The sequence below is a fragment of the Puntigrus tetrazona genome, chromosome 6, assembly GCF_018831695.1.
Source record: "Puntigrus tetrazona isolate hp1 chromosome 6, ASM1883169v1, whole genome shotgun sequence".
Taxonomy (NCBI): Eukaryota; Metazoa; Chordata; class Actinopteri; order Cypriniformes; family Cyprinidae; genus Puntigrus; species Puntigrus tetrazona.
In genome coordinates this window covers 19,108,932-19,127,202 of record NC_056704.1, presented here as the reverse complement: position 1 = coordinate 19,127,202, position 18,271 = coordinate 19,108,932, and the positions used below count along the sequence as shown (strand labels likewise).

Below are 18,271 nucleotides of genomic sequence, written 5' to 3'. Positions count from 1 at the left end.
CTCCTAATACTTTCATAAATGCAATGTAAGCCATGCATGAGAATGAAATTTGCATTTGACCTTTGAAGTGTATCCTATATAGATCTAAATGAGGTATTAGAATTACAGAGGAGCATTTGATTAGGTGACAGTCATTTCTTATATTGAGCATTGTTAGTAATAAAATGATTCTGGGTATTGGTTTTATAGTGTGTTTTTTATAGACTATTAAATTGAAGTTTTCTCAAAAACAACAGCAAAAAATGTGTTTAAACTAGCCACTGTTACTACCTAGGAAAGAAGCGAATTATCTGACCTTTAGTAACAGCATGCCCTTGTAGTATTCACAAATATCATTTTGAAATATGGCATTATTAGAAAAGCTTTTTTTTTTTTTTTTTTTTTTTTGAAAACAATTGTTATTTAAAATATACCAATACATAGTTGAAAATAATGGTAACCTTTTAGATTAGAAAACACCGTTCAATATATTCTTATTAGCATGCATGTAACTATCATATTGGCTGTTTATTAATACTTATAAAGTACATTTTATTATTAATAAAACATATTAAGTCTTGTTCTGCATGACAGCATTTTAGATCCCTAATCCTACCCCATACCTAAAATTAACTGCCTAAAAAGCAGCAATTTTTTGTGTTTGCAGGTTTACCCCAAATATATTGAGAAATGTTGATCATGTAATTCATGGAATTCATGGAATAGAATGAGTTTTGGGCAAACTGACCTAAAAAGGTAAGTGTGTGTATTTTAGTGCATAAACATAGGTCTAAATCAGGGCGGGGTGCTGCATGTCTTTTAGATAAAGTTGTGTAAAAGCTGAAAAATGAATGGTTGTCTTATCAGCTCCTGTCCCCTCTCTATTTCTGTCTGGGTATTAATACTGTGGGTGTTGTCTTGGAAGTGTGCCCTAGCTGATATGAGTTTCCTGGTGAACATCAACGTACTGTCTACTCAGAATTCTGTTAGCTTTACTGTAAGCACTATAAACAGGTGTTTGCCTAAAAACACACTCCACATAATGTATTCTTTTGAGTACAATTTGGAATATACATTGACAGTGAAACCACTGAAACCACTGAAAATGTGCTGCTGAAGTATAGGCCTCATCGATTTGAAGGAATAGCTCAGCCATGACAACTCAGAACATTTTAGTATGATGATGGAAATGATAATGTTAATGGATTTGGTCTTGGCAGAACAGACTACCTTCTGCTGGTGGTTTTGCTGTAGATTATTGCTGCTGCTGCACACAAGTACAGGAACTTGCTGTTGCCAGTAAATATGGCAATATGGTGCTGTGAGCATTCAAGACATACGGCTGCTGCACAAATAGCGTATAAAATAACCGTAGCCGATCTATGCATCATTTAACTTTCTGAATATCAGAATTGACATTAACAACCCTTCAACCCTTTCATCAATTTGAATGCCATCCAAGATGTAGAGGAGTTTGTTTCTTCAGCTTAAGAAATTTGAAAAAAAACTGTATTAAATTACTTACTCATTAAAGGCAGTGAATATGCGCCGTCAGAATGAGTTTAAACAGCTGTTAAAAATATTCAAGTAACCCACAAGACTTCAGTCCATCAATTAATGTACTTTTTTTTTAAAGAAACCCTCTGTATTAATGCGTTTTAACTTTTATTCCATAATACATAAAAATGATGTAAGAAAGTCCAAATCCACATGTTTGTTAAGAACTGCTCAGGACTGTATGCTGTATTTGATCTGTGCATATTTCTCTCCTGATTCAGACTACATTACTTTGTGACAAGAGAAAGCAATATTGCGGATGGAGGACTGAGTTAATGATTCAATGTCCCCGGTCATGATAAAATAATTTATTTGAATTTTATTATATGTTATAATAAATAGATGAATTTATGTATTTAAAATATGTTCATGACAGGCTTTGTGATATTCACCTGCAGACATGGCATTTAATGCCTCACGCCTACAATCCACTTCAAGGCGGTTGAACATTATTTGCAGAATATCCAACCAGGTTAACCAAGTTCCAACAAGGCTAAAATCTTAATATGGACTTAAAGCGTAGGCCAAACTATTTTTAGATATGTGATGAATAATAATGCTTTTAAACGCAGTCTTTGAACAGATGTTTTAATGTTATAAAGCCAGATGGGCAAGTAGTCTTGTATGTAAAAATAGCAAATACAAGATGTTAATCAGTTAAATTCAGCTATTAAACTCAGACTTCCCACACAGGTGCAAAACCCCGCTGCATCATGTCTCCTCAGTCGGGCTCATGCTCATGAGAATGTCAGTGTGTCAGTGAAAAGTCATTTACACACAAACAGACACAGATACAGATTTGGGCGAATTGTGAGGAATGCGGTGAGGTCAGCACGGGTATTTACTGGAATGGGGCACAAAATAGTTTTTTAAGAGCATGAAGGACACCCATGAGCTTATTTTGTAAGCATGTTTGAACGCATTTGCAGGAGTTTGTGCAACTGGCCTGGTGTGGTTCTTTTACGGGGCGGCCTGCTTGCGTGTGTTTCTGAGTAAAACCACATTGTCCCCACTGCTGTCTCAGCAAAGAGCCCAGGTATCTGCAGAGACAAACTTGGATAGAGAGCGCAAACAGAACGAAAAAGTCTCAGTGCAGGGGGGGTGAGGTCAAAGTTTCCTGTAAAGCGGTAAAGCAGGTGCAAAACCAAACACAGACACATAATTTCACACAGGAACACTATATGCATGTCGAGCTCCAGCAAACAAAAGCTATAATAAAATCACCACGCAGAGTTAAAAACTAAATAATTATATAAATGATCAAACTGACGCTAATTCAAGTGTAGCTGTGAAAAATTTCCTAAAATGTCTTCATAAGCAAAATCCATCTTTCTAATCATGTTTTGCATGAAATACTTTAATATCAACTGGCTCGTATGGGTCAGAGTTGAAGTTGAGCTTTGAGCGAGTGCCATCACTTCTATATATAAAGAAACGTGTCTATGTTCTTATTAATAAAGTGAAACTGATATGATTGTGTTGATGCTTGATCCAGATTGTCCACCAGAAATGTTACAGCTGTCTCTCGTCTTACAGCTCTTCAATATTTAGTGACTTTTTACTATACAACTACGTACAGTTAACTGGAAAGGGTGGTAGCAGATAATAATATGTGCCCTGCCTGCCTTATCTTTTATATACTCTCTTCTTTTACGTGACTCTGGTAGCAAACTATTATACAAGCCAGCTTTTGCAAACGTTAAGCTAAGAAGCAAACAGCAGTTGATGTAGTGAGAGGAGAGGAAGCTCAGCAGGAGGGGCTTCAGGGAGGGCAGTGTGAGCCTAAATGTCACTCAACATAATCACACCTTTGGAGTTCGCTGTAGTGCGGGGCTGGTGCTATCTGCAGGTGCTTCAGATTTGTTCGGCTGTTCATTTTCTGATGCAGACAGCCTGAGAGTGCAAATGCACGTTGTTTGTCTTTTTCAGATGAGCATTCGATGCCTGGAAACCTATTAGAGGTGTAAAAGTTATGCAGACGTGACAGGTAAGAGATCCTTGTGTGGTTAAACTTCGTTCAGTTACCGTATAGAGATTTGGATTTTTTGCATGATCTGCCGCATCACATTTACTCTCATATTATAGTAGTTTTGGAGATCAAATGGCATGATATATATTCATATAACTAATGCCAGAAGTGTAATAGTCTGCTGTTTGTGTATATACTATGACTTTACAAATGCTTGAAGGACTTGCTTTAAAGGTTTTGCACGTTTTAGTCTTTCAACTGGTTTTATTCATGGAAGCCCCAGAACTTTTCCTTTGATGCTTTTCTGCTTTGGGTAAATGAGTGTGTTGTGCTTTGGCTGAAAATTTTCCCAAGAGCCATTTGAACCAAATATAGGTCAGGCAAATTGTAGGATGAGAATAGCATACCATACTTACATAAATCACCCCTAAATCAGACAAACAAATTCTAAATTTAGCTTCAGGAAGTGGACGGGTTTCACTCTATTCGTTTTAATAGAGCACTTCCTCGTCAGCTGGAGGGTTACCATAGTGATCCAGCCCAGATTGAGTGCAGCATGGTTTCTGTGGTAGCGTAAAACAAAACGGTGATGATGTTTCGGTATGTGTCGAGTTCATAAAAAAAATTACAGAGGATGCCGGTACAGAAACTGAAATGCAATTTAGCGTCTTCTCACTTTAGGGGAAATTTTGAGAACTATTTTTAACTATGTTGTTTTTTTCTTTCTTTTTATACATACATAATCGTAAACACTGAAGCTCAATGCAAATTTACTTTCAAACTTCATGTGCCAACAGATATTTTAAAATGTTTTCACGGGCAAGAAAATACATGTACATTCTTTTAGGTTTTATTCATTATGTATTTTTATTTAAATATGCAATATGTTTAAATTTTGCCATAATTGAATAATTAAATTTGACTATATATATATATATATATGTTTTTTTCTTTTTAAATTAAACGTTGAGTAAATGATATGCTGTAACTGTAGACAGACGTTCTGTTATTTAACATCATTTAACATTAATTGACATGAGTTCACATGAATGCAATTTAAAGGATTAAGGTTACTAATATTTACTGACTAATTACAGTTAGCTTGCACACAGCAGTGTAATTTTGAATCACTCAACTAGCCTGTTCTGGAACCATTGTTATACAATATTGTAGTTTAAGAAGTGACATTTTCTCTCATCCTTGTTATGCAGATGTCTGAACATCAGCACGGGAAGCTGGAGAGAAGGAGGGAGAGCAAACAAAAGCCATTTAATCAGCCTCTGAATAAAAATAAGAGCGAACAAAGTACTCTCATGTTTTTTTTAACAAATATTCAGTTTTCTATACCAGTGTCAGAAATGAACTATATATATATATATATATATATAAACAGAGAGGTTTGTCCATTTATCTGAAAAACTAATTCAATTTTACATTCTATGTAACATACATGCTTAAAATAGAATATTATTAATTCAAATATATTTTTAAAATAATTTTTTTGCCTGTTATCTTTGCATTTTTTTCACCAAGCCATGGTTATTTTCTGACCCTGACCCTGCCATCTGTCATATAAAAACTGGAATGGCCTGAATGTTTGTTGTGATTAGCAGGTGCATGTTCCGGTGCCAGTGACTGGGTGAAACGAAAGCTAAATCATCACATTCGAAATAAACATAGGTCAGAAACAATGAAATCCTGATGTTTGCATTTTGATTGTGGAATTGGAGTCATTTATATTTTCTGTTGTTAAGGAAATTGGAAAGTCAGGGTCCAACCCAACTCTGTGCATCAAACATACCTGAATCTCTTTGTTCGAAGGAGGACAGTCCTTTAAGAAGAACAGGTGACACACACGCACACATACACAAGATCAATTCAATCAATTAGTCTTTACGTTATACTTGAAGTATGTTTGTGTTTGTGCATGTTTGTGAGAAGCCTCGGAGCCCATTCTGAAGCTGCGACTGAAGAGAAGTGCATCGGGAAGACAGAACCCACTGCAGCGTAAAGCCAGTGCGCCTCCTGCTGTCAGAGCGTCTGACTCTATGGGTGTGGAAAATCAATCATATATGATAAAATATAATAAAAAAAAGGCTTGCTGTTATTCAGTTGTAAGTTTGTTCTATGATCCTCAGGCCAGTTTTTTGTATTTTGTAGGGGGATCGTCTTCCAGTTCTACTACAGTATCCATAAGAAGTTCCTCAGCAGATAAAAAAATGAACCGGCAAGAACCAGAGACCTATAGCATGTCATCACCACACCAGGTCTGTTACTGGTCTCTCTTTATATATATATTTCCTTTGTAATTATGAAAACATTCTTGTTGTTTTTTTTTTAATGAACCAAAACTGGAAGTGTTTGAGATTCAAAGATTCTGTGACTATAAGATTTAACATTGTGTGTGTTTTTGTTCATGTTTTTAAAAAAAAAAGTAATTGCCAGGAACATAAAGTTTCGGTCTACATCTTTTACTGTTTGTTTTCAGCATTTAAAGGTTTAATATATATTTTTATATAATTAAATAATTTTAAATGATAAAACAATTGAAATCATTGATATGGTAAATCTATAGCAAATGTAGATTTTAAGATTATTCAGTATATGTTTATATGTTTTATGTTTGTAATACTATCACCCTACCGTTAATCTAAAAAAAAATAAATACATAAAACTACAGATTTGCTAATGACTTTTATTTTATTTTTTGAAATACAGTTTTTTGTGGAATAGTGGATTAATTTTTTATAAATGGGAATGCGACAAATATTTGATATGGTCTCCCAAATACCTCTACAATTTACTATACTACAGTTCTGATGGTCTATTGTTTTAATGCTTTAATGTTTAGCCTTTGTTCATTCCCGATTGCAGCTAGATTATTCTTTTCTTCAGGGTGAATCTTCTGTACACGCTGATGTTCAAAGCACCATGCTCTGGACTAGATACGAACAGCCTCTCTTTGCCTTGCATCCGCCTGTTATTCCAGGTAACGCACGACATTCACTTACCTTTAGACCAAGAAATCTGTGCAAATGAGAAATAAATTGAGCCATTTGCTCTGTCTCTCACACAGTTCATGGACTACAGCCGGTGGTGATGTCTCATAGACCTTTGTGCAAATCCCAGTCGGCACCTTCTTACTACCAGCACGTCCACACTCAGACCATTATGATTACACACCCCATGTACCAACAGCAATGGCCACACGACTCATTCCAGCAACACACCGAGACAAATGTACATTTGCATACAAACACGCAGAGCTCTTTTTCCCAAACTCATTATAAGGTGCCTCTTCACAGGGTGCAGCCTGGGTCATTTAGATCCCTGAGAAAACAAAGAGAGAGAACAGGAGAGGACTTACACATACCGTCTGAATCACCACATGGATGCTGCAGTAATCAGTCGGGAGTAGTGCAGCGCAGTGAATGCTTTGATGTGCAAAAACTAAATGTATATCCCCGGAACCTTGCACGTGTGAATTCCTCTCCAGGCACCATCGACAGAAGTCTGCCTTCACGTTTATCCTTACCTCTCGGCCGGGATGTCAGAAGAAAACCAAACTGTACCACAGGTAGAACATTTCGAGAAAAATGCTAAGTGTTTCTGCACAAGCTTTCGGATCCAGTGTTTTAGCTTTCACTAATGCATGAGATTTGTATCCTTTTCAAGTCATTTACTCACACAAACTTCACGCTACATTAGTGCCTAATGCTACATTGATTTTTTTTTTTTTTTCTTAGAACTGCCAAGTACAAAACGGTACATTCTAAGAAATTCATTTCATTTTACTTTTGGGCTCTAGTGTTTATATTTAGCAGCATATTGCATATTTTATATATTATATATATTTAAAACATACAATTTGCATATATGTAATATATATATATATATATATATATATATATATATATATATATATATATATATATATATATATATAAGCTGACATTAAAAATTAGTTTTGCTGTGGCTTTAAACATAATATTTTTGTTTTCTAATTCTAACATTATTATGAAAAAACACTACTAAGCACTTAAGAACAGCTAAAAGAAAAATATGATTATAGTCTAAAATATGACAATAATTGCTCTTATATTAACATGTTAAAGCTGTAGTTTGTAACTTTTTTGGTTAAATATCTTCCCAAATCAATATTTGAGCAAGTACCAGTCAGTGAACCAGTCAACTATCACCTTACTTTAGCCCGATTCACAACAAAGTGGTACAGGTAGGTTTTCACAGGAAGTTTGGGCATGGCACTGCTTCATTATGTCACGTCTGTAAACATAAAGAAGTTGTTCTGGCTACTAGGCATGTGAGGATCCTGCAGGAAGCTGATTGTTTAGAACCTTTTCTCACAGCAGCTAGAAAAATTAAATGTTAAATTGTAATTCAATTTAATTGTAATTCAGAAAGGACTATATGAAACAAATGTGAATGAAATAAAATTATATTCTTAATATATATATTCTTTAAATGTGCTTCTGATTAAAGATAGCCTGGGATTATACATAATTTGTATTTTAAAAATATCCAGTCCGAAGGGAGCATAGTTAGCTTTTTGGATTAAAAGAATTTCTAAATATGAATTTTACTGAATGAATGTTACTTGTTCAGATGACAACATGTGGTGAAAATTCTTTTTTTGGGTCATATCCCAAGACAGGCTAGAATCTGTGATAACTACTGCCGCATATTCACCTCAAAACATTAGATACAAAATATTTCCGCAAGGAACTGCAATAGCAGGTTTTTAATCAGAGATGGCGACAAAGAGGCACAACAGTGTTAAAGGGATAGTTCACCCAAAAATGAAAATGTGTGTGTGTGTGTGTGTGTGTGTGTGTGTGTGTGTGTGTGTGTGTGTGTGTGTGTGTGTGTGTGTTTAGGATAATTCTGATATTCAGAGGTAAAAAATTATATGAATACTATTCACTTTCACGATCGATTTGTGTCTTAGGACATCAGTGTATTGACACGAGGCACAGGGTTTAATTTGAATTTGTCTGTACATTTTTTTTTTTATCCTCAAGGATTGTTTGCCCATTGACTTACATTATACGACTGACAGACTGCAACGGTTTGAAAGAAAAATCTTTGTGTTCTAATGTAACATTGTGTATCTTTAACTCTCTAACTCGGCAGCCCTAATATATATATATCTTTGAGTTTTAAAAGTATATTTGCTTGTGTAGGTTTGGTGTTTGACTATCAGATGAAACATGAATGTGTCTGTAAAGATACCAGCTGTGATTCTGGGCATGCTGGCAGAATTTTGAGCATCTGGTCAAGACTAAAGGAGTGTGGCCTCTGGAACCAGTGTAAGGTAAACAATGCTGAATGTCTCATGAAGCTCTAATTGTTATTGCAGTGATGAGAATTTAACATCTCTCTGTGTATGTGTGTGTGTGTGTGTGTGCTGGTGTTTTAGTTGGTTACAGGCAGGCCAGCCACGTTTGAGGAGCTACTCTCGGTCCATTCAGAACAGCTTATTATCAGCTTCTTCCAAAAAACATTTTCCATGTCGTATCAAAGTCAAACAGATCATGATACGGTATTGAGTAATTCCTGCAATGCAGAATTTCTGAAGATGTCAGTGGGCAGTCTGATAGCACTGGCTTTCCGAGTGGCTGGAGGAGAGCTAAGAGTGAGCTTCTCATAGTCCGTTATTCCTTCTCCTATAACCACGGTTCAGATTCTTACTACGTCTTTTTCTGACTTATCCTCAGAATGGGTTTGCTGTTGTCACAACACCAGGACACCAAGCATCACAATCTCAAACATAGTGAGTTTTTCGAAACCAACGTGAAATGATGCTCAAAAGAATGTTTTATCAAGCATATCGAACTTAATATCAGAATTTAATGGTCATTCCCTTTCTTTTCGATGGCACATTAATACTGAGAAACTCAAAAACACTACCATTCAAAAGTTGTTGTTTTTTCAAGTTTATTTGATTTGATTTGATTTATTAACATTGTTTATGAAAGATCATGTGACAAGACTAATAGCTGCTGAAATTTTTAAATCACACTAATAAAGTCAATTTACTAAATTTTACTAAATTTAAAAAAATAATAATATATTAATATAAAACAGCAGCCTTGGTGAACAAAAAGACTTTAAAAAAATGATTTATTACAAACTCCATATGTTTGTATGGTAGTGTATGTATGTAAATAATGACGTTTTTTGTATGTTATATATATATTTCCTCTCTTATTCTCTCTCTTACAGTGGTTCCAGTATATTTAATTCTGTAGCCATTGCTGCTAAACAGCTTCAGGAGAAATTAAAGGTTAAGAAGATCCTTATAGTAGATTGGGTAAGACACACATGTTTTCATCGGAAGGCTAAACCTACCCCTTACAGGAAACCTTTTTTTAGATTCTCAACAAACTTAATTCTGTAAGCTTTTTCCTTAAAACAAGCCTAAAAGATGTCCCCACAAGGTTAAAATATCCTCGTGGGAATATTCGGTCCCCATAATGTTATAAATACCAGATGCACACACACACACACTTACACATATGCATTAAATATATTTCGGATTGGATGGTTTGATATTTCCACACTACAAGTGTATTTGACCATAATATGCTAATTATATTTTTAAAAGTTAAAAGATTATATGACTGTACAATAGAAGGAGGTCAGGCAGGATTTCTTTTACTCCTTACACCTTGATTTCCTTCAACAGACGTATTTAGTTTTCTATTTCATTTGCATGTCTTTAATTTTTTTGTATGAAGGTTTATCATTAATCATTGTGTTCCTCTGGACTGTTGTCAGGATGTTCATCATGGTAAAGGAACTGAGGAGATATTCTACACAGATCCTAGTGTCCTCTATATATCCCTGCATCGCTATGACGATGGTTCCTTCTTTCTTGGAAATGGAAATCCCACCAGGGTTAGCTTCGTTTATATCCCTCTATAAAACTGTTGAGTGTGTTTGAGATTTGAGCATGAGTGTGCATTCTGTCAGGTTACTCTGTCAGTGTGTGTGTGTGTGTTACAGGTAGGATCAGATAGAGGGAAAGGCTATAATGTAAACGTGGCATGGTCAGGAGGCCTGAATCCTCCAATGGGAGATGCAGAATACCTAGCTGCATTCAGGTACTCTTTTGATAATGTTTTACTGTGATTTGTTTCATTCGTACAAACTAAAAATACATCATTTCTCAAACTCATGTGACTGTTTATCCCCTTTAGGGAACCTGTTTGCAATTCTGTCTAGTGCCACTGTTAAGTCTACATGAACTAAACAGCTACATATTCTGTCTGTTTTTATAGAACGGTAGTGATGCCAATTGCTCATGAGTTTTCCCCAGATGTGGTGCTAGTTTCAGCTGGTTTTAATGCTGCTGAAGGTCACCCAGAGACTCTGGGTGGATACAAAGTCTCAGCAAACTGTATGTATTAAAAACACATACTTTGACTATAAAGTGTCTATAATTTACAAGTTGTCTACAGCAGGGGTTTTCAAAGGTCTGTAAGATAGGGCGATATGATTTCTGTGGTGTGCAAAATATTTCAAAATGGAATTTACTGTAAAATCAGAACGTCACAGTAGTTTTAGATAAATAAATCAAAAATAGGTCAATAATAATAATAAAAAAACTCAAATTGGTCTTATGTTTGCGAATATTAAACGGCAAAAACTGCTGTTGAAATATGAATTTTGCATGGTGTGCAAAACACAAGGTTTAACAAACTCAAGAACACACAAGTCTTGCAGTGTTTTTAGTGTATTGTGTGCATTGAGAAAAACTAAAGTCATATCATACACACACACACAAACACACAGAGAAAGGCCAAAATAAGAGTCGGTGACAGAAATTGTGACAGAAATATATTGGTATTAAACAGTAGAATGCACTTATTAGTAGTAATTATTATTATAATTATGCAATTGTTCAAATGTATTTTTAAGGGAATAATCGCACTATTTCATTCAATATTTAAAATTTACATAAAACCTCTGCTGTAGAGCAATGTTTTATTTTCATTTCATTTTAAGATTCACTTGCATTTTAAGATTCAAAATGTGTTATGCCTGCATTTCACTATTTGGAAAAATATCTCCCCTGTGAGGAGTCCCTGGACCCAAAAAAAATTTCTGTGACTCACTTGGTTTAGCAAGAGCATTAAGTATTATCTGAGCCTGAGAGTCTTTGTGTTGATTCTGCATTTTTTTTGTGCAATGTAGGGAAAGTGGCCCTTAGGAACGTTCTTCAAATACTTCAGATAGAAAGCAGAAGAGCTAATAATGACTTTACATTTTTAATGGGACTCAAAAGTTACAGCTGTGTTACAGTCATGGTTTAGCCAGTGTCAGCTTTCATGAACTATTAAATGAAGAGTCACCATAATGCCTCCTGGATGTTCCTGAATACCATTAGTGTCTGTATAGTGTACACGATTTCAAACGATTACTTGAAGGTTTTAATTTTATGTATCAGGTTTTGGATTCATGACCCGAAAGTTAATGGAGTTGGCTGAAGGTCGAGTGGTGTTGGTGTTAGAGGGAGGTTATAACCCCACGTCCCTCTGCGACTCACTGCAAGCCTGTGTGAGCGCTCTCATGGGAAACAAGGTGTGTGTGTGTGTGTGTGTGTGTGTGTGTAGTTGCCCGTATGCACACTTGAGTATTGTGTGAATGTTTGCATGTTTTTACAGCCTGAGCCTTCAGATAAGGAGTTAGTAAGGAAACCCTGCATCAACGCAGTCGAGTCTCTAAGGACAGTTCTACAAGTTCAGAGTGAGAATCATTCTGTTAGATTTGTCCGTGTCTGCTTTCTATGGTCTTCTTGACCTTGTCTTTTCCTACTTCTCTTTCAGGCAGGTACTGGCATTCAGTGAGGCCTATGGTAAACACAGTGTCTATGTCCTATGTGAATGCAGAGAGGAGATACTCGGCAGGCCGTGAAGCTGCTTTAGTCCTGGATGGCCTTCATATGACTCTTCCAAGCAGCAGCCGGTAAGTATAAAAAGAAAATGCAAGAAAGACCTGCTGTAAGAAAAATGAAAGGGGAAAAAAACGTTATAGATCGAGCATTGCAGAAATTCCAGGAAATGGCCAGGATTTCTATATCGCTTTATAAGGTGTTGGCTTTAATCGTTTTCTTATGTTTTCAAAACGCTCTCGAGGTACTTTGAGTCAAAGCAATACAGAAATCCTGGCAAGGACGCATCTGGGAAAATTGGCGTGTATGATCACCCTATACTGTAAAAGCTTTCAGCATTAGCATATTGGTAGACTAACATAGCTAGACATGGAGTGACTATTTAATGTTTTGATGTTTTCTGCTCGATAGTTTTCTGAATGAGCCTATGGAGCACGATGAAGCTGATTCGTTGTAGAAGCCAGTCTATTCCTCTCCAGGCAGAAGTCAGACATCCAGCGCTGTAACTGACTGTGATCTATGACGGCTGCAGTGACAATCCTCAGGAACTTAGCTAAACAAGAGAAATTCACTAACACATCTTGTGAGTGATTTATTGAAAAGTAATTTGATGACAAAGATTTGACTCACGAAGCCTCTGTGCAATGTCAAATAAGGTTTTCATACAGACAGGAAGTGAAAATTTACCCAGAATTTTTAAGGGACAAAACATTTGGTTAATACACTACCTTTTGAACATTTGGGGTCGGTCATTTTTGCACTGAAACAGCAGTCCCTACTAATTTAAAAAGAATACAATCCTGAGATATTTTGCATTATGTTTAAGCTATGTTTTTATCATTATTAACAGTGACAGTGATATCCTTGTATCTCAAGTCTTTATATAGCAAGAATTTAAAAAGGTACAAAGTACTTAGTGCTTTACTGTGTCAGTATCAGTTAGTATTTCTGAGATTTTAATTTTTTTTATTACCAAGCTTGTAAATATTTGTTTTGTGAAATACCATGACAGTACTTGCATATTTTTCAGTTTTTTTTATATTATTTTTTATATTGTTTTTGTAATATTTTCATTTTACTTAATTGTCTTGAATATGTTTTGCTGTTGTCAAAATGAAATAAACCTATATATATATATATATATATATATATATATATATATATATATATATATATATATATATATATATATATATATATTCGAAATTAAGAAGCAAGTGTCGTTTCAGGTTATTTTATTAATGGGTCACTGACAAATACATAAAGTTATTGATTTCATAACAATACAATATAATTGATATGTTCACAAAAGTGCCTGAAATGTCAGACAAAAGCAAAAATCACATTCTAACAGTATAATAATAATAATAATAATGTTTTGTGTAAATAAAAAAGCTCAACGTAATAAAACAAGACAAATGCATGCAATATTATCTGAGAGAAATTATACGAACCAAGACTAAGCCATGTGTCAGGTGACGGACATAAAAAGCTCTAACCCTGTTTGTCTTGTGAAAAACGAATGCTACAAAAATCAAATCATTTCGTTCAAATGTGTGCTGGATGTTGCTCTGAAATGCTTTGGGGTCATAAAAGTACAAAGAAGAAGAAAATTTGGGTTTTTCACCTAACATTATCCCTCGCCAGTAAAGCCTCAAAGACTCCCACAGGAACAAGGTTTGTGATTGATTATACCACATTTTATAGACAATAAAGTGCTTTTTTTAAGAAACCAATAGATAGTTACCTAATTGCTATGCAATAGCAGAAAAAAAAACGCACCATCTTAACAAAAACCTGTCACTTATCCCATAGTAAGACATTCAAGAGAACGGCAGCAAGGAGAAAGACAAAAGACTCCTCTTAATGCCTCATTCAGAAATGCTAAGTAACCATACATACAGAAAATTGAAAAGGCTCAGAAATGTGGATTTTGATTGTTGATATTAAAAAGTACAAAATTTAAAATCACTGGTGACGTCCTTCTTTCTGGACAGACAATAGCAAAAAGATAGAGCAGTGGTATGCTAATGTCTTTATAAACTCAAAAAACTAACTCTCCTCTTGAGTGTTCCCGGTCCATTTTACATGGTAACAGCCAAGCATGTTCTACACTTATTTACTAGTTTGTCTGTGGGCACGAGTGTGTTATTGTGTGCATATTTAAAAGTCACTGAGAATGGAGATGTCTGCAAATTCTTTGCGATATCGATGAGAATAGAGGGCCAGCAGAAAGGCCCACTTTAAAGTCATGAAGCTCCACACACATGACAGGTACAGACTGGTGGGATCTTTGAGAGCTGTACACACGCACACACACACACACACACACACACACACACAGACAAGGAGAGAAAAAAAAACAGTTTTTAAAGTTCAAACAATAAGCACTTTCCTTCACACCTAAATGCTACCAATTCACTGAGTTTCACGTGCTTCAGAAGAGGTCTCCACTCACATTGTTTGCGGGAGACGGCCACACAGAGAAAGCAGATGAAGGCCACGATGGACAACACAGAGAAAACGATGCCTATGACCAGGAAGAACTTCAGTCCCTTTAACCATGTTCTCCAGTAGTCCTGAAGATACATTACGTGTGTGACCAGAGCCCATAACGCCAAAACGCCTGGATAAATACATAAGCGATACACTTCAAAATCACAAATTTTCAATCAGAAATGAAAGTAGATATCAAACAACTGCACCGAAACAACGGGTAACACTGAATTAAAAGTAACAATTTGAGTAAAAACATCAATTGAAATTTCTGCTAAAACATAGTCCAATAATCCTTGTTCTAAATCCATGACTCTGCATTTATGTTTGCTTTGTCATGCTCACATGTTTCAGTTCTGCATGTGCTATTTTGTGATATTACACAACAAAGTAGACTCTCCCTGACCAACACCACCATATCCAGCAGTGTATGCGTTTACTCTTTTCCCTTTCATACAACAAGATTATAAATAACAGGCTAGTTCGTGTGAAATTTCAGCCAATGTCCTGCAGCGTGACATGCTTTGGAATTGTTGTATAATTAATGTAAATGCTATTTTGTGCCCTCTCTACACACACACACACACACACACACACACACACAAAAGAATATTACACACTGCAGAACCATTTAAGTAAAAAAAATTATTTATAGAAGTGACCAGTTCTCAAATATACTTTGCTTTATCATTTTTAACCAAAAAAATCAGCAAAATCATGCCATTCTAGACTAGACTGACCAAAGTGTACTTCTAAAAGCGTCAAACTATGACTCTCTTGCTCAACACAAACTCGAAGAGCACAGCAACCGATCAAAGTGCACTGAGGAACGGATATTTAGTGAGGCCAAAATCTCTAAGTTTTTGCCTGTATTTATAGTTAAATGTGTCATACCCTAAAGGATTTAACTTTCAAAATTTGTTGTCAGTAGATTTTTACAGTTGTGTAGCCTTTTGTCAAGAATGTATACGTATTTACTGTCTCTTCTGTTCAATTTAATGCATCAGTTTTGAGAAAAAGTAAAAATATCTTACTGGCTCCACTTTTTGTGCACGTCAAGTATTTAGTGGTCCCACTTTTTCCATCTAAAATTGTATCACTATTATTAAAAAACGGAAAAGGCTTGGTATAGCATGTTATGCTATGTTGTCCATATTACACACAATGTTTGATAACAATAAACAACTTGTTCATTACTAAAATGCAGAAAGTTAAATCTTTAGCGTATTAAACCTGCATTATTAACACTTTATCTAACATATACCTTCATAGTTTATTTACACAGCGGACACGGTCCAAACAGGTAAAAGCTGACAAAATAGCGATTAAAAAAAATAAAATAATTAAAATTGAATACAGAAAAAACTGAATTATATTACTTATCCAAGATTTACGCAGCAGTACAATTTTTTGTTGTTGTTGTTTGTAAAGTTTCCCATCTCAGAACTTACAGAAATAATTGTACGTGTCCCTGTTTAAGGCTCAAAACGTAAAAATGAACAGCATTATTTACTTCAAATCCATTTCTCCGTGCCCTAAAACTAGAGATTCGCCAACCTAGACAATATTGAGGCATCACGGGCGCGTTCCAGATCAGCCTTCGATGCCCAAAAAATGCTGTCTAGGCAGGCAGCTCTCCTGCATTTGAAACGCGGCCAAAAAACACGTACCTGATAATCCACCCATCGCGGCTGTCCACGGCTGTTTGTAAGCGATGTTCCACACCAGAAACGCCGAAAATCCCACCAACACCCCGACACACGAGTAGCCCACGCTTATATACGTCTTTTTGATCGCCATTCTTGCCTTCGGTTCTACACCTGGCAACGAACAACGAAAAGGTTATTTAGAAATCCCCCCAAACAACAAAGAACTATCCAGTTACTAAAAATAGTTGTTTGGGAGCATCCGCTCTTTTGACCTGGAGACAGCGCTGATCCAGCTGCAGGAACAGCAACTAGTGATGAAATGTCATTCACCGAGGGTTTTATGAAGGACAGTAAGACCGCCTCAAACAATCGATACACATTTACTGTCATTTACTGCTCCATAACCAGCCGTGTGTTATTGTTGCTCTTCACCGAGAGCTAAAAAGTGAAATTATGCGTCCGTTTGACAGAGAACAGCGACCTCTTCAGGTATGGATGAAAACGATAAGTGTCTCTTTATTAAACTATAATGTTCCAGATCGCTTTGCGTCGAAGGTGTTAACTTAAATAGCAAACAGTTTACAAACAAGTTTATTAACGCGTTATGTAAAACTGTATTTTCCTAATCAACTGAAAAGGAAATATGTCCTTCCTAAAGCCAAAGAAGCGACTTCTTAAAGTGAAGTGAATCTTAAACGACATTTATCCCTCTAATTGCTTTTTACATGAGAGATTTAATTGGGAAAACAATTCATGTGGATTTTGTGAGGAAGAAACTGAAACAGTAGAACATATTTTCTTTCAGTGTGAATTTGTATATTAATTTCGGCTTTTTTTTTTTTTTTCAAAGTTGGATGCAGCCTAAAAATAAATGTCATCTCAATTAAGGTCGGAGTGTTTATAATTTTTTGATAAATAAACTGATTGTGTCAGGCAGACACTTTATACAGAGATGTAAATATTTAAAAATGAAACCTCAATTCACTGGATGTAAAGGAATTATCTGAAGTTATTTGCAAAATCCCTTCAATGGATGATGGACAGAAATGCCCTACACTTTGGACCTAAACCGCTTTGGACTTATATGTGCTCACCTTTTATTTGAAGTTATGTAAATTTATTTATTTACTTTTTCTCAGTGTTGTTCTTTTTTTTTTTTATGTTGTATCAGCACAAAAACAAAAAGATGTATGATTGTTAAAATATGCCATAAATGTTTGTATTTTATAAGGTTTAATTAAACAAATTATATGTAACATCAAGCGAATTTTAAGATTAGAATGATGCCAATTTATGTAATGTAAGAGTATGTAAGATTAAGTTTATTGAGTATATGTACTTATTTTATTTCTATATAGTTGTACCAGTGACAGTAAATGAGGTAGTGATCAACGTAAATAAAAGTTGTAGTGGTATTAATATATTATAATATTAATTTACGAGACTTTGAAATAAAATAGAGCTAGTGGTAGTATTTTAATAGAAGCTTCAAGCTTATGTAAGCTTATATTTATTCTATTCACTGCATTTAATGATATTTCACTTTTTTTTTAGACTCCATAAAATGTTTAAGTAAAAATGAGTGTGGAAAATTCTAGTGTACACTAGATGTCACTAAACCGTTAAACAATAGTTTTAGTTCTCACTAACCGGCAGACAGATGTGTAAAGCATGTTAAACACTTGTTCTCTTCTTCTAGTCCCAACC

The 18,271-nt window shown here is 35.3% G+C and overlaps 3 protein-coding genes across 6 annotated transcripts in view; 2 read left to right on the top strand and 1 right to left on the bottom strand.

Annotated features, from left to right (window-relative positions):
- The window catches only part of vdrb (vitamin D receptor b), a 34,671-nt gene extending 22,529 nt beyond the window's left edge, over window positions 1-12,142 (top strand). The window contains exon 10 of the transcript XR_006251201.1: window positions 12,110-12,142. The gene's annotated coding sequence lies outside the window, so the exon portion shown is untranslated. The remainder of the gene's footprint in view (window positions 1-12,109) is intronic.
- Window positions 3,227-13,525, top strand: hdac7b (histone deacetylase 7b). Of its 4 annotated transcripts, none has more exons than XM_043242375.1 (20): window positions 3,227-3,385; window positions 3,466-3,523; window positions 4,717-4,810; window positions 5,119-5,185; window positions 5,260-5,351; window positions 5,447-5,557; window positions 5,666-5,772; window positions 6,380-6,494; window positions 6,582-7,082; window positions 8,707-8,837; window positions 8,943-9,158; window positions 9,241-9,296; window positions 9,749-9,836; window positions 10,304-10,423; window positions 10,532-10,629; window positions 10,807-10,925; window positions 11,976-12,109; window positions 12,193-12,274; window positions 12,355-12,493; window positions 12,831-13,525. In XM_043242375.1, exons 3-20 carry the CDS (start codon window positions 4,717-4,719, stop codon window positions 12,874-12,876), a joined length of 2,316 nt encoding a protein of 771 aa, XP_043098310.1. In that variant the 5' UTR covers window positions 3,227-3,385; window positions 3,466-3,523; the 3' UTR covers window positions 12,877-13,525. The 4 variants fall into 4 exon arrangements, with proteins under 4 accessions (XP_043098310.1, XP_043098308.1, XP_043098311.1 ...); XM_043242373.1 differs by having other exon boundaries at window positions 5,116-5,185; XM_043242376.1 differs by having other exon boundaries at window positions 5,116-5,185; window positions 6,401-6,494; window positions 12,831-13,523.
- Window positions 13,526-13,639: 114 nt separating this feature from the next.
- slc48a1b (solute carrier family 48 member 1b) lies at window positions 13,640-17,015 on the bottom strand. The gene is made up of 4 exons (XM_043242381.1): window positions 16,837-17,015; window positions 16,586-16,735; window positions 14,878-15,045; window positions 13,640-14,719 (listed from the first exon to the last, which is right to left on the bottom strand). The coding sequence occupies exons 1-4, from the start codon at window positions 16,952-16,954 to the stop codon at window positions 14,583-14,585; spliced, it is 573 nt and encodes a 190-aa protein (XP_043098316.1). The 5' UTR covers window positions 16,955-17,015; the 3' UTR covers window positions 13,640-14,582.
- Between the last annotated feature and the right edge of the window lie 1,256 nt (window positions 17,016-18,271).

Excerpts from the sequence above, each read along its gene's own strand:
- hdac7b (XM_043242373.1), top strand. The coding sequence starts at position 4,717 with ATGTCTGAACATCAGCACGGGAAGCTGGAGAGAAGGAGGGAGAGCAAA. Across the intron at positions 10,630-10,806 it reads GAATACCTAGCTGCATTCAG|AACGGTAGTGATGCCAATTG; the intron begins GTACTCTTTTGA and ends CTGTTTTTATAG. Across the intron at positions 12,110-12,192 it reads GCGCTCTCATGGGAAACAAG|CCTGAGCCTTCAGATAAGGA; the intron begins GTGTGTGTGTGT and ends ATGTTTTTACAG.
- slc48a1b (XM_043242381.1), bottom strand. The coding sequence starts at position 16,954 with ATGACAGTAAATGTGTATCGATTGTTTGAGGCGGTCTTACTGTCCTTC. Across the intron at positions 15,046-16,585 it reads CGCGATGGGTGGATTATCAG|GCGTTTTGGCGTTATGGGCT; the intron begins GTACGTGTTTTT and ends GTATTTATCCAG. Across the intron at positions 14,720-14,877 it reads GGCCGTCTCCCGCAAACAAT|CTCTCAAAGATCCCACCAGT; the intron begins GTGAGTGGAGAC and ends GCGTGTGTACAG.